This window comes from Rhinolophus sinicus, chromosome 14 (genome assembly GCF_057876585.1).
Source record: "Rhinolophus sinicus isolate RSI-liver-muscle chromosome 14, RSI-T2T, whole genome shotgun sequence".
NCBI classification, from domain to species: domain Eukaryota; kingdom Metazoa; phylum Chordata; class Mammalia; order Chiroptera; family Rhinolophidae; genus Rhinolophus; species Rhinolophus sinicus.
Window position 1 is genome coordinate 71,260,662 of NC_142514.1, and position 13,645 is coordinate 71,274,306.

The following is a 13,645-nucleotide window of genomic DNA, read 5'->3' on the forward strand; positions in this document are numbered from 1 at the left end:
GAGGCAGGAGATGTGCAGAGGAACTGCTTTCAGTGTGGATAAGCTGTTAGAGAACAGGATCCATGTCTGTTTGGGGGCTGGGGGAATTCTTGCTTCTTCAGTGGGGAAAATGAGAGCTGACACCCGAGAGCACTTGACTTGCTAAGAGATCTCTGGCCCCACCCACCACACTGTCTTCAAGGAGCCCAGTGTGGCCCGCAGGTGGCTTGCTGCCCCTTACCTCCAGGTACTGATTAGCCCGGCGTAGAGCGTGATCAGTGACGTTAAATATGTCTCTCCAGCCGAAGGTGGCCATGTCGTCAGCCCGGCTGTCTCGAGGACCCTTATAAAGGAAGTTCAGCACAGCATCGGCAGTAACATCTTCATCAAACTGCTTATTCAAAAATGCTTTTACTGTTGGGTTCGCCAGGGTGTCCTTGGGAAGAGGCAATCAAGTCACAGCATTTAGAAATTCCACAGGATTTTTGGTCTTGTTCTAGGGCCATTTCCAATTTTTAATGAAGAAGGATAGAGAATCTAAAGCTCCCTTAAAAAGCTAATGGCTTTTCTTCCATCATAAGATGTACCTATCAATGTCCCATTTCCCCCCAAATACACAGGTCTCTATGGAGGGAAGGTGCATATGTTGGGGCTTGGGGGAGAGGGGCGGGAAAAATGGTATACAGAAAGCTTTCTTTTTCTTATAGATCTTTTGTTCTCTTTTAATTATCTCTGCTATAGGACACTAATCTCCTGGATTTGCAAAGCTGGAAATGAGGACAGACACACTCAACTATCTTTTCAGTCACAGAGCTGGGCCTTTGGGGAAATGTCCCTTTGAATCTGAGACCCTCAATTCATAAAAGCAAGAAACCTCACGAAGCCACTCATCTTGGGGCAGTTTTTACATTTCCTCCAGAATTCAAGAAACATATTTCCCACCCAAAGTTAGTGACTCTACTTGGTGACAGCTTCTAGAACCAGTGCCCTTGGGCCCTGCGTGTTGTATCTTGATCTAACTCCAGCAGTGATTAACCCTTTACTGGAACAAGGAAACAAGTGGAACTTTCTTGACCCTTCTCCTCCCCTCTCCCTGCCATTCGTACTCTGATCATGGTCATCTGTGTGCTCTTGTCAAAGAAGTGCCAGATCTGGGGTCCCACTTCTTCCCAGGCTTTGACCAACTTCCTGACACGCTCCAGCTCTTCAAAAGTCGAGTTGGCCTAAAACCAGACAGAGATAGACAGAGACAAGAATGGAAAGAAAAAAAAAAAGTGAGAGATAACCTTTCATTGTATCTTTCCTGCTTATGTCACAAACTCTCAATGTTTAGGAAAGGCTTTTCAAGGACATGTCTTAGTTTTCTCAGTCTACTGATATTTTCCCCAGAACAACCTGCTATTTCCCAGCCTCCCAGACTGACAGAATCTAATTTCTTAGTATCTCAGAGGTACATGTAATATTGATGATGCTACTGTCTCACAACCCCATTAAAGCTAGATTTGGACTCTGTATGAGCAAATGTTCTTCCTCCCAATCTTTATCTATTTCAGGTAGCCGGGATTCAGACAATGTGAACCCTTCTATTATGGATATAATTCAGGTGCTGAGAAAGAAAACCTCAGTGTAGGCTGCATAGAGAGGGGAGGACCCAAGCAGGGGTGCGGGCACACAGCATCCTGATGATGACTGTGGATGGCAGAGGAACTCCAAGTATACTTAGCAAAAAAACAAACAGAAGCCTCCCAGCAGGAGGGCACAGACTCTCTCTCTCTCTCACTCTCTCTCTCTCTTTCTTTCTCTCTCTCTCTCTCTCTCCCCCCTTCACCCCACCCCCTCTCTCATTTTTCCGAATGGTCCAATATAGAAGGGACAAGACCAGCTGGGACCTTACGTTCTTCAGTATCTTGCGTGCAGCAGGGGAATCTGGAGTAAAGAGGATTTTCCCCATCAGCAGAGGCTTTGCTGCTCTCCAGGCTATTTTGGTCAGAGGGTTGGACTCCAGGCTCTGGATCAATGCATTACAAAAGGTCGCTGCCAGAGAGAAGGGACAGTTTTTATTGAAACTCCCGTTGCTCAGAGCTAAACATGGTCATTAGTGTGTTCACATCACATGTCTTATTCAACTCTATGCGGGAGGATTTGACAAATAACCTAAATTAATAAGCTGTACCCCACCAATAACAAGCTCATCATTAGTAAGTAACAAAATGCCACAGTTCGTCTCAATAAGGGCCTCATCAGAGAAACAAAGGATGGGGCTTGCCCTGTGGTTTATTCTGCTTCAGAAGGAGGAGGCTGAGAAGCCTGCTTGTGATTATTGTAAGGAACAGAGGCCATTCGGAGATGAAAGGGACCGAGAGGCCACACGAGGCCTCCCGCTGGAATCTCAGCTTTAGTCTCAACAGTTTCTCTTCAATTAGCTGCTTAACTTCTTGGTTGTGTGTGGCTATCTTAGGGCCCAAAGACTTTCCGTACGTGTCTTGCTGCCTCTTTAATGTTTAACAAGAGGGTTACCCCGTTGCATTTCTTCCCCACTCCACTCTCCTTTACCCCACAGGAGCCAAAACAAATAGTGAAAGGTGGGAAAGAGGACTTGCCAGGGACTTGCCATGTGGAACGTAATTCAGTACTACACACACAGATTTTCAGTGCATTGTGTTTGTAAAAACATCCCACAGCCATGTTTACTTGCCAGGGCCCTTCTGACCTGAGATTGGCTTGCAACTCTGGGCTGCCTCCTCATTTATCTTTCTTTTCTTCCTCTAGAACGCAACCCGAGTTCAATCAGATCAGTGGGAAATGTCCTCTCTGTTCCCTTGCCAAGTGGGTCTCAGTTCTTTCCATGGCTCACACCCGGAACTCTTTATGCACGCCACCTCCCTCCTATGAGGGGAACTGGACTTTCTGGGAGGAGAAGCCTCTTTGCTCAAGGCTCCTCAACAAGACCAAGGGAGAGTCACCTCCAACCCTGGTTTCACCTGGACGTGTCAAACCATCAGCTTCACCAACATCAGAGCCCGATTTATACACAGGACTCAGGGAACTTACTTGTTCTTTTGTCATAAGAATAGACAGGATCTTTCCTCATGGAGTCAATCCCCAGGAAGGCCTTATAGTTATTGTCTTCATACCAATTGAAGGAGAACACCCGAGAGCCTCCTCCCTCTGGGTAGCCACACAGGAGGTCAGACAGGATGCCTGTCAGCTGTGTGAAGGTCTCCGGACCGCCAGTCTGCATGAGGGGCCCGGTCACCCGCAACAGGTCTTGAACACTTGGTCGATGGATGAACTAGGGCAAGGCAAAGGCTTTGGATTATTTTAAAGCAGTCAGAATCACAATCTACCATGACGCCAAAGCTCTAAAGTACAGGGAGACCTCCACATATGTATTTGACTACCACGTTTAAAAGAAAACATCCATAGTCTAAGCAATTTTTAATTCAGCTGTAAAATTACACACACTGCTATCCACTGAGGGACTAAGAGGAAACTAGGATGAGCCTTAAAGAACATCAAAGAGTGAATCCCCAAAGCATTTTAATATCATTTCTGCCTTCCAGTCCCCTTTACTTGAATTCCTTGGGAATGTGTCCGTGGGGGAATGCAGAGAATATTTCTCTATGAGCCAGTTCGTGGGTTCTGTTATTCCATCAAGATGGAGATACTGGGAAAAACTGGGAAATAAAATGATGGAGGAACGGCTCTGTCCTAGAAAGGCAAAGTCAGAGCAAATTTCTTTGCTAAATAATTTAGAATTTAGTTTCTTATATTTGGAAAATTATGTTCTTTGGAAAATTAGCTTAATTTTACCAAATGTGAATTCTTCCATGTTCCTGAAATGTGTGGTTTGTGGTTTCTGTGTGTGTGTATGTGTGTGTGTGTGTGTGTCTGCGTGTGAAGATCCAAGCAAATATAGAATAGATGAAGTACCCACACTTGGAAAAACACTTTATTGTTTTGGAAAAACTCTTTTTAAATTCTGCACCCAACTAAGAAGAGTCTGGTGCTCTCCTCTCCACGGCACTAGCTGGCCTCATCCTTTGAAGGTAGACCTGTAATGCTGGGAAATAAGTTGAGTGCTCCCAGAGTTGCCAGGGTCTCGACTCCCATAATGCTACCTGGCTTTGCTTTAGGGGAAAATACAAATAAAAACAATGCTGCTTTTATTCCCCAAACACACTTTATTAATCATTTTCAAAGGCAATTGGGAATTTCAAAAACCATTAGGATTCAATCAGGTGAAACTGAAAACAGTTCCCCTACTGCACTAAGTGATGTTTACCTGTCATCCCCTCTCTTTGTCCACATGCCAACACTTGCCCTCTGAAAGCACTGAGCACCGTGTAGAATCCACACAGTGAGTCATGCCTATAATCACAGTCTAGGCTTCAATAATAAAGTCGGAATCTCAAATTGCTTCAACAACAGTAAGTCTTATGACAGTCTTGTAAGGGGGTTATTATTATGCTGCTTGTTTATCAAAGCACTCAGAAATGAAGGGGCTGTTCCAGGGTCAAATGGTCTAGTATCGGTTCATATAAAGTAGGCCATCTGCTTCAACCTAGTTCAGAAAGGCTCAGACTTGCTATCTATACAGACAAGGAATCTTCTGGAACTCCCGCACAGAATTAAGAGTGTTGATATGCACTGGGGATTTCTTTTTTAATTACATTCTTTATCAACTTTAACCCTATTCTACTGACGTGAATTTTTAAAATGCTTGTGAAAAATGTTAAACAGAGACTCCCACCATAGCAGGTGGCCATTAGAAAAATGGGCCCTTCTCTAACTCTCCCTGCACAGCACTCTGCCCTAACTTCCCCTGCTCACACTCTGCCCAGGTTGAGCTGAGTTTTATGAAAACAGATCCCAACCACGCAGTTTTCCAGGTTGGCTAAGCCCAAGTCAGCTGACAATAATGGAGGAGGGAAAAGTTCGGGGAAAATGGTTTTCACCTTTTGCGTCCCTTAATAATACTCATCACACTTGAAGGTAATTGTTTATTTTACATCTCTCTTCCCTATTGGACCATACGTTGCACAAGGGCAGCTGCCATAGCATCGTCATGCTCCCAGCTGCTCTCATCTATTGCGTGAAATATCAGTTTCTATAAGGGCAAAGGCTGTGCAACCAGATGTTAATTAAAATGTGGACAACATTCACAAAACAGCACAAAAGAATCAGTTATTTTCCTTGTGATGAGTTGATATATGTAAGCCACTTAGTGCTGTAAGCCCTCTATAAATGTGTGCTGCTACTATTGTGGTATAGATTTATGTGGATTTTAAGAGCAAAACATAGTAACAGGCCACCTCCACACTGGAAAGACTTAGATTTGATCGTCAGTCTAATGACAATCTGTGCCACAGCAGACAAGGTGGCATTTCTTCCTAGGTGTGAAATCACGATAGTTCCGCTCCTTTTGCTTCCAACTCAGGAGCACAGATGATGTAGGACATGAACAAGTGCTCTGAAATCGCTAGATGGAAATTTCAAATGTGTTTCTCCATGAACAGGTTTGAGGTACAATTAAATTGTGTTTGATAAAATGGTAAAATGGTGGAAAGATAAAATGGAATTACAAACTATGATCTGGCCACTTACCTCTTGAATTCTTGGTGACATATCAGATAATATTCTTCCCCAGGATCTCAGATCGATACCTTGGGAACTACTGTCTAGGAGTGTAGGAAGCTGTAATTGATAGGAAAAATATATATTAAAAAAAATTATATATATATACATACATCCTACATCATACACACATATCTGATCTCCTGTGTGCTTGAAACATCCTCCTTCTTTTTGATCAGGACCCTTTCTTTCTGCAAGATTGCTTTTAGAAACAAACTTCTTTTATCTAATTGGGAAAATCAAAGGCTCTATTCCAAGTCACCCTGCTGAGCTAGTCAATCAGAAATAGTTTCATGGTGACATTAAACACGCCAAAGTGATTCTGACTGCTGGTTTAGTGACACCAGACAAGATTCCTGGTGGAAGGAAAACAGAGTGTGGAGGAAGGCCGCCTATGCTTGCCCCCATCTGTTCACCACCAGCTTTATATACACTCGCAGACTTCCTCGTCATTGTTCACGACTTTGCTCCCTTTGTGTCCTTTAAGGCAGGTTGGGTTGCTTCCTCTATGCGACGCTACTTTTTATGTAAGATTTGACCAGTCACATCACCTTTCTTTCAAAGCGGCTGCTGGTAGCTTTAAAGAGAGAGAAGTTCTCCTGCAGAGTCTCCAGTTGGCAGCAGTGTTCTGGTGACCTCAGGCCCATGTGACAACACACAACTGTTCGTGCATTTTCCACAGTGGTGGGGAATGTGAAAGTCCACTTGCTGGCTCTGAGTCCCAGAGCCTCTTGGGAACACCCTGTTTTCCGGAAACCAAGTTCAAGTCCTGAATGAATGACTTCATTCTTCATAGTTTCAAAACTGATTGAATCACTGATCCTATGTCTTTTCAGGACTGAATTCTAAGTTTTAAAACAGTGTTTTTCAAACTCTAGTATGCATTTTGAGTAGGCCTGGAGGGAACCTGCGTTTTAACAAGCTCGACATGTAATTCTGATTCAAGTATTTGTGGACCACAAGCCACAACCTCAGCTTTTTATTTGCCAGTGTGGTTCTCCTAAATGACAGGTGGATGGATCGAGCTACGGCAAAGCACTGAAGCAGGTGGAATTAGGCTTTGACCAGCCTTGCCTCCCCTTTCTCCTTGCTGTAGGTGCAGGGGTCTTCACATTCTCTCTGACCTGAAATTGAAAAATAAATGTAGGCACACTCCTGGGACATTAGCATTTCAGGCTTATTTTCTCATGTAAGATGAAAGGCTTTGTTATGCATGAGAGCTACAAAGCAGACAGGAAAATTTTCCAGAAGAAGGAACAGCGAAGGCACCATTGAAACTATACCACTGAGAAGTATCTTTTAACCTTAACACTAAGCTTAGGCATTGGTCTTGGTATGATTTATTTCACACTCCTTGACAATAGCTTCTGTGTATACTGGGCAAAGCATGTTAATTCTTATTTTTCCCATAGGAGGGTGGGGCTGAGAAAAATCGGTATAAAGGAGGAAGCAAGCAGGTAAAAAATGTATGCCAATGGCAAGTTATCACCAACTCCTGCCAATTCTTCTAACTATTGACAGTGAAACTATTATAGAGGAAAGGGGATCTAAGAGATACATTAATGAAATGTCATGTGTAGACCTTCTCTTGATTTTGATCTGAACAAACCAGCTGACACAGAGGACAGGTGAATATGACCAAGTATTAGAGAATAGTAAGGAATTATTGTTAATTTTGTTTGGTGTGATTATAGCATTGTAGTTTTGTTAAAAGAAGCACGTTTTTATCCGTTAGAGATACGTAAACAAGTATGTAAGGGTGAAATGATCCAGTCTGTGATTTGTTTTAAAAGACTTCAGGGAAAAAAAGTGAGGAACAGATAAAACAAGAACAGCCAAATGATGATAATAGCTGAAGCTGGGTGATGGGTTTACATGGGCTTGCATTATAATACTTTCTCTTTTTTATATTTATTTCTATAATAAAGTTTTTAAAATAAAAGGGGTTTTTTTGCTTGCAAAAATAAATAAATTGCTGAATAAGTGAAGACTAAGTAAATATTCTCTCCTATATTTTTTTCTTCTTGACGAGGATTGCCTTTGCTCAGGCTCACTTTGCTTCTCTCCCAGAACATTGTATTAGAACAGCCTTCTGGCTGGTCCCTTGCCTCTAATCTCCTCCATTCCAATGTGCAGCAATGTAGCCTGAATTACCTCCTCCAACAATGTAGCCTGAATTACCTAACAGGCCAATCCAATCATGTCACTTCTCTTGCCCAAAGATCTTCCATGGCTCCCTACTGCTTCCAGGAAAGAGGGTCAATACCAGCCCTGGACATACGGTCTCTTACGGGCTGGTACGTGCTCCCTCTCTAGCCTTCTCTCTTGCTTCTCCTCCCACAGGCTGGGCTTCTTCCTGTATTTCCTACATTCCCTAACATGCATGGCAGTCTCGTTCTCATGCCTCCTCACTCTGCACACCGTTCCCCCTGCCCTTCTCTGCCTGCAAACTTCTCATCCTTCAAGTCTCACTCCTAACACAACTATCTATTTGAAAACCAATTGTCGCCATGGTAGATTTAGATAACATTCCCTTCTCTATGCTCCTTTGCTCACCCTGCCCTGTTCTGTGTTTTAGGGAACGTTCTTCCCTTCCTTACAGGCTACACCACTGGTAATTATTCTGTTATTTACTTGTCATCTTATACAGCTCAATGTAGACAGGAACCATGTCTGTTATTTACATTTATACCGAGGGAGTGCCAAAAAAATGTATACAAGTGGACACTTTGGTCAACGTCGCTCAAGCAGTTTTCCATAGTCAGAAGTGTCTGGACACTGATGGTAACCACTTTGAGCACCTCTTGTAATTGCAGACGTCAAATGTGACTTGTATTCATCTTTTGTTATTGGTATATTGAGTATTACAATTTTAATAATTTTTTCCTTTCTTAAAATGTGTATACCTCTTTTTGGCTCTCTCTCTCTCTCTCTCTCTCTCTCTCTCTCTCTCTCTCTATATATATATATATATATATATATATATACATATATATATATATATATATTTATATATAATTTGATGAATGAATAAATATTCTTATTATAGCAACAAGCAAATCAGTTATAACTGTTTATATACATGATACTCCATGAAATGATACGCTCATTTAGGGCAGTATATTAGGGTTTTCCAGAGAAACAGATATAATAAGAGATATATATATATATATATATATATATATATATATATATATACACACAGCAGGTCCTTGAATAACGTTTTGTTCAATGTCGTTTTATTATAATGCTGATGAGATGCCATAAGAGTTTAACTCTTGTTTATATCAATGAATCTATGGTAAAATTGATTTTGTTACATGTTCTTTGGCTTAAAGTCACAGAACCTGTCGATAATGTTAAGTGAGGACTTACTGTATATAATATATATGCATACATTGTGTGTGTGTATATGTGTTGAACTATATACATATAAATAAATAAATAAATAAATAAATAAATAAATAAATAAATAAATATATATATATATATAGAGAGAGAGAGAGAGAGAGAGAGAGAGAGAGAGAGAGAGAGAGACTTACTATAAGGGACTGGCTAATGCATATGGAGGCTGGCAAGTCTCAAAATCTGCAGTGTGAGTAGACAGGCTGGAGACCCAGGAGAGCTGGTGTTTGAGTCTGAAGGCAGAAGAAAAGCCACTGTCCCAGTTCAAAGGCAGTCAGGCACGAAAAATTCTCTCTTACTTGGGGGAGGATCTGTCCTCTTGTTCTGTTTAGGTCGCCGCCTGATTAGACAAGGTCCACACACACTAGGAGGGCAAACTGGTTTGCTTAGGGTATTTATTTAAATATTAATCTTAGTCAAAAACACCCTCAAAGCAACACCCAGGATAACAGTTGACCAAATATCTGCGCATCCCATGATTCAGGCAGATTGACACATAAAATGAACCATCACAGGCAGGGATGCTATCTTTTTATCTTTGTATCTCTCAAACTTTTTTATCCATTGCCTTTTTTATAGTAGCTCAGGAAACATTTGTGAATTATAATACTGGGCAGTGGAATGAAGGTTGCCTTAGAGGCTATGATACACTCATCAACGTCCAGTTAGAAAAGTCTCTGCAAGATAAGTCTACTTTTAAGTTGTGTTCTCAAAAAGAGCAAATAATTTTTGGTGTTTTCATTATGAAGTCAAACTCCCCCACATTGAGATCCTGTTAGAAGTAAGTGCAGTGAAGGAGTGCTAAGTTAACCATTTTCTGAAATTTCATAATTATCCAGTTTTACTAATTCAATCAGTTTTATTGCCCAGGTAGTTCTGAATCATATAGCACTTAGATTTTTTAAAGATAAAAGTAATACCTGCTTACTTACATGAAGGGTAAAGCTTTCCCTGCAATCTGTAGCTACCCTCCAAGAGTAATCACTACTAACAATTTGTCATGTGTCCTTCCAGAAAAAACAACCTTTTACTTTTTTTCCCCATCTTTCCCCTGGTTGACAATTCCACAGACTTCTGCATTTTGAACACAGTTTGTATTTTAATCGCATTAGCTTGTATGGCAGGGATTGTAGAATACCCTGTCTCAAGTCGGGTTTTTGCTTTCCCTAAAGACTAAGGGTTCACTCCAAGGATATGAGAAAAGCATCTCCCCACCCCACATTTTCATCACCTTGTTATCTAAAAGAGTCCTGATAATTCAAATATATTCCATAAACATTGACTAGCACTGAATTCATGTGCTAGACATGAGAGATACAAAAATGGACAGACCTCTGTTCTCACTGAGAAAACTGACGTCAGTGGTCATCCTCACATTCCTGTCCATTGCCCCCAAAATGAGCTACATCACACCCATGCTCAGAAGCAACAGAGTCCCTTCTGTTTGAGGACAATCTCTGCACATAGGCTCCTGACCCTTTCCCTTCTGCTTCTGCTGTGACTTGATTCTCACTATGACAGCAGAGACTGCTGTTTGTCTATCCAACTTGGCTAAAGGTGATAATGCCTGCCTAAGAAACTACATTTCCCAGCCTCCCTTGTATATACATTTCCCAGCCTCCCTTGGGGTGTTCATATGATATAATCTTGACCAATAAGCTATTAGGAGGAGTCATAGGGTGGGGCTTCTGGGGAAGGTCTTTTGAAAAAAGGTCCTCTGCCCTTCACTGTCCCTCTGCCTGGAACACTGATGTGCTGAGGGAGGTACAGCAGACATCTGGAGATCGTGCTAGAGATGCCTGAGGGAAAAGAGGAGGAGACTGGTTCTTGAGAAAATTTGTGGAGCCTCCAGAGCATTCCTGCATGGCCCACCACAGGACTCTGCTTTGGGAGCAAAATGAAACCCACTGTTTTTCCAGCATCCTGTTATACCCAATGGCAATTTCTAAATGACACAGTTACACATTTGACAAACATACATTGAGTGCCTGCTCTGTGCCAGCTGCTGGGAGTACAGCAATGAGCAAGGCAAAGTCCTGCCTTTATGAAGTGTATCTTCAAGAATGTCACTGATGTATTTTTAGGCTTCCAATCATTATTATTATGTATATGTGCTCAATATTCTCACATATGAAAGACAGAACTTCTGATCCCTTTTCACCCCCTCCCCTGTAGCTATAGTCTAACTAACCCCCCCCCCCATCACCACCTGTATTCCTGCACTTAAAGTAGTCCACATTCAGGGGCTTTACTTCCTCACCATGTCTCCCACCCTCACCATGCTACTAAGAAGCTTTAACTAGAACCCTCCATTTCCTCCTAGTTTTTAAGTCTAAGGGATACTTTGGCTTCTTGTCTTTTCAGACCTCTCTGACTTTCTTGACACTTTTGGCATGTCCTTTTCCTCACTTGACATCTGTTCTCCCCTAGTTTGCTCTGTTTCTTGTCTGCCTTGCCATGAGCTCCCCTGCCTCCACCTTCCCCTTCAGTGTTGAGGGTCCCCAGGGCCTCCATACCTTCTGCCTCTCACTCTGCACGCTCTCCTTGAGAAGTTCCATTCCCTTTATCATTTAATCTGCTACCTTTTTGTTGATGATTTCTTAGTCTCCATCTCCAACCCAGACCTCTCCCCAGAACTCCCGATTTATACATCCAACTGTCTGCTGGTCATTTGCCCAGATCTAACTTGTCCTAAACTGATCACGTCACCTTCCCCCAAACCAGCTTCTGTTCCCGGATGCCCTTCTTCAGTGATGGCATCACCTTCTGACCAGTCACCAAAGTTAGAAGCCTGGGAGTCATCCTGAGCTTTCCCAATTCTAATCCCAGTGTCAAAATCCCCAGCTTGGAGATCTAGGAAGTCGTGCCGGGTCTGAGTGTGGGGCAGGATAAGCCCTCTGATTTACAGAGGAGATAGCCAAGGAACATCTAAAATATTGCTTTGGGAGGAAGCTGGAATCAAGGACCAGAGTCCAAAGACGCTGTGCAGAGAAAAAACAATCAGGTACTAGATGATCGGAAGGTACCTAAAAGGAGCTAGGAGCCCAGAGGCACAGAAAATAAGGAATTGTCACATTCATGTGTCCAAAGAGATTAAACATCAAGCAGTCACCAGCTCCTATCACTTTTAATTACTTTCCCTTCTTTGTAAGTTTGTTGTCTGTTTTCCTCACTTTACTGTGGGCTGGAGATTATCTGTGGCTGTGTTTTGCCTAAGAGGACATCTCTCCATTCCCTCTCCTTTACCTCCATAGGCTCTAGGCACACTGGTCTTAAAACCCCATCCCACGTCAAATTCAACATATTGAAAAGCACCTGTTCTCTAGTCCTATCTATATGTGGCAATATCTATTTACCAATACAGATCGATATCTATAAATACATTTTTTAGGCTCTTAATTTTGTTTTTGAAATTATCGGACCTTGTGTAATTCATTTAATAAATGATCTGGTATGTTTTCTCAGCAATCATTGCAAATACTTGGGACTGTTTGTAAAGTGGGGAAACCTGAACAATAAACTAGTTTTCAGATTTCAAATTTTATGAATACTAAATTTAACAATAAAGTTTAATATTATCTTCCTTAAACATTTAATGTTTATTAAGTTCAATTCTAAAGTTTATTCTGGTATTTCAGAGCCATAATTCGTTTTTTCCAAGTCTCACACACTTTTGTAGGCCTCTGCAAAGCTTGCAGCTCTTAGATGCTATGACTACCGCTTTAGGGCCTAATAGATGAACCGCCAACCTGCCCCATTCCACTCCATCCTGACCTACTAACCAGAGTCAACTCGTCTGAAGCCACTCACCTTCTCCACAAGGTCTTCTTTCCGTTATGACCATTCTCTACCTGCCTCCCTTCCCCCTGGGTTAGGTGGACCCTCCTAGCTGCTCCTAGAATTCTCAGTGCATTCATTTTTCACTCTTATATTGGTTTGCTATGATTTTTAATGTATCTGCCTCTCCACTGCACTATAAACTCATTAAGCATAGGGATAGGCTTTTTAAAAAAATATCCTCAGAACATACTACACAGATGTGTTGTATTAATTAATAAGTAAATTAACTATAATCTAGTGGAAAAGAGACAGTCTATTGAGGTTTTAGGCTCCATGGGGTATCTCTATGGTATGATGGTGACTTACAGAAAGGGTGTGGTCAATTCCACCTTGGGGACAGGGAAAGTGACACTTTAGCTGATATTTGAAAGACCAGTTGACACCAGTGAGGGTGAGGGCAGAGTTTGTAGATGGAAGGGGAGGGCCAGGAAATCCAGGTGGAGGGAAGAATGTGAGGAAAGTCAGCAAGGGAGAGTGACTATAGAGATGGCCAGATAAAAACAAGACCAGGAATTTGGGAGACAGCAGCTTGAGGTGCAGTTTTGTGTCTGGTTAACACTTTCTTTTTCAATCTTGTGAATAATTTAATAATATTCATTATTCACATATTCACTGAGCTCAGCTGTTGCCTGGTACTATAGCTGCAATTTCTTTCTGAGCGCTTTCCCATCAAGATGATAAGAATCTTGCACTAACACCTTCGTTTTAGATACCACTTACATCTCAGAATAGTGCCAACCCCTCCTAGCCAGCCCTCCATAAAATCTGATCACCAATTGTCTGA

General features: G+C 42.0%; 1 protein-coding gene across 10 annotated transcripts in view; it reads right to left on the bottom strand.

Annotated features, from left to right (window-relative positions):
* ABCA4 (ATP binding cassette subfamily A member 4) overlaps window positions 1–5,841 on the bottom strand; it is a 111,792-nt gene extending 105,951 nt beyond the window's left edge. For 4 of the 10 annotated variants that reach the window (XM_088791340.1, XM_088791341.1, XM_019752592.3 and 1 more), the window contains exons 1-5: window positions 5,587–5,835; window positions 3,031–3,271; window positions 1,874–2,013; window positions 1,086–1,202; window positions 221–415 (exon numbers count right to left, since the gene is read on the bottom strand). In XM_088791340.1, the coding sequence (XP_088647466.1) occupies window positions 221–415; window positions 1,086–1,202; window positions 1,874–2,013; window positions 3,031–3,271; window positions 5,587–5,727 (834 nt within the window). In that variant the 5' untranslated portion in view covers window positions 5,728–5,835. Of the gene's footprint in view, window positions 1–220; window positions 416–1,085; window positions 1,203–1,873; window positions 2,014–3,030; window positions 3,272–5,586 lie in introns of all 10 variants that reach the window. The other 6 variants (XR_016018664.1, XM_088791345.1, XR_016018663.1 and 3 more) reach the window with 3 other exon arrangements.
* Between the last annotated feature and the right edge of the window lie 7,804 nt (window positions 5,842–13,645).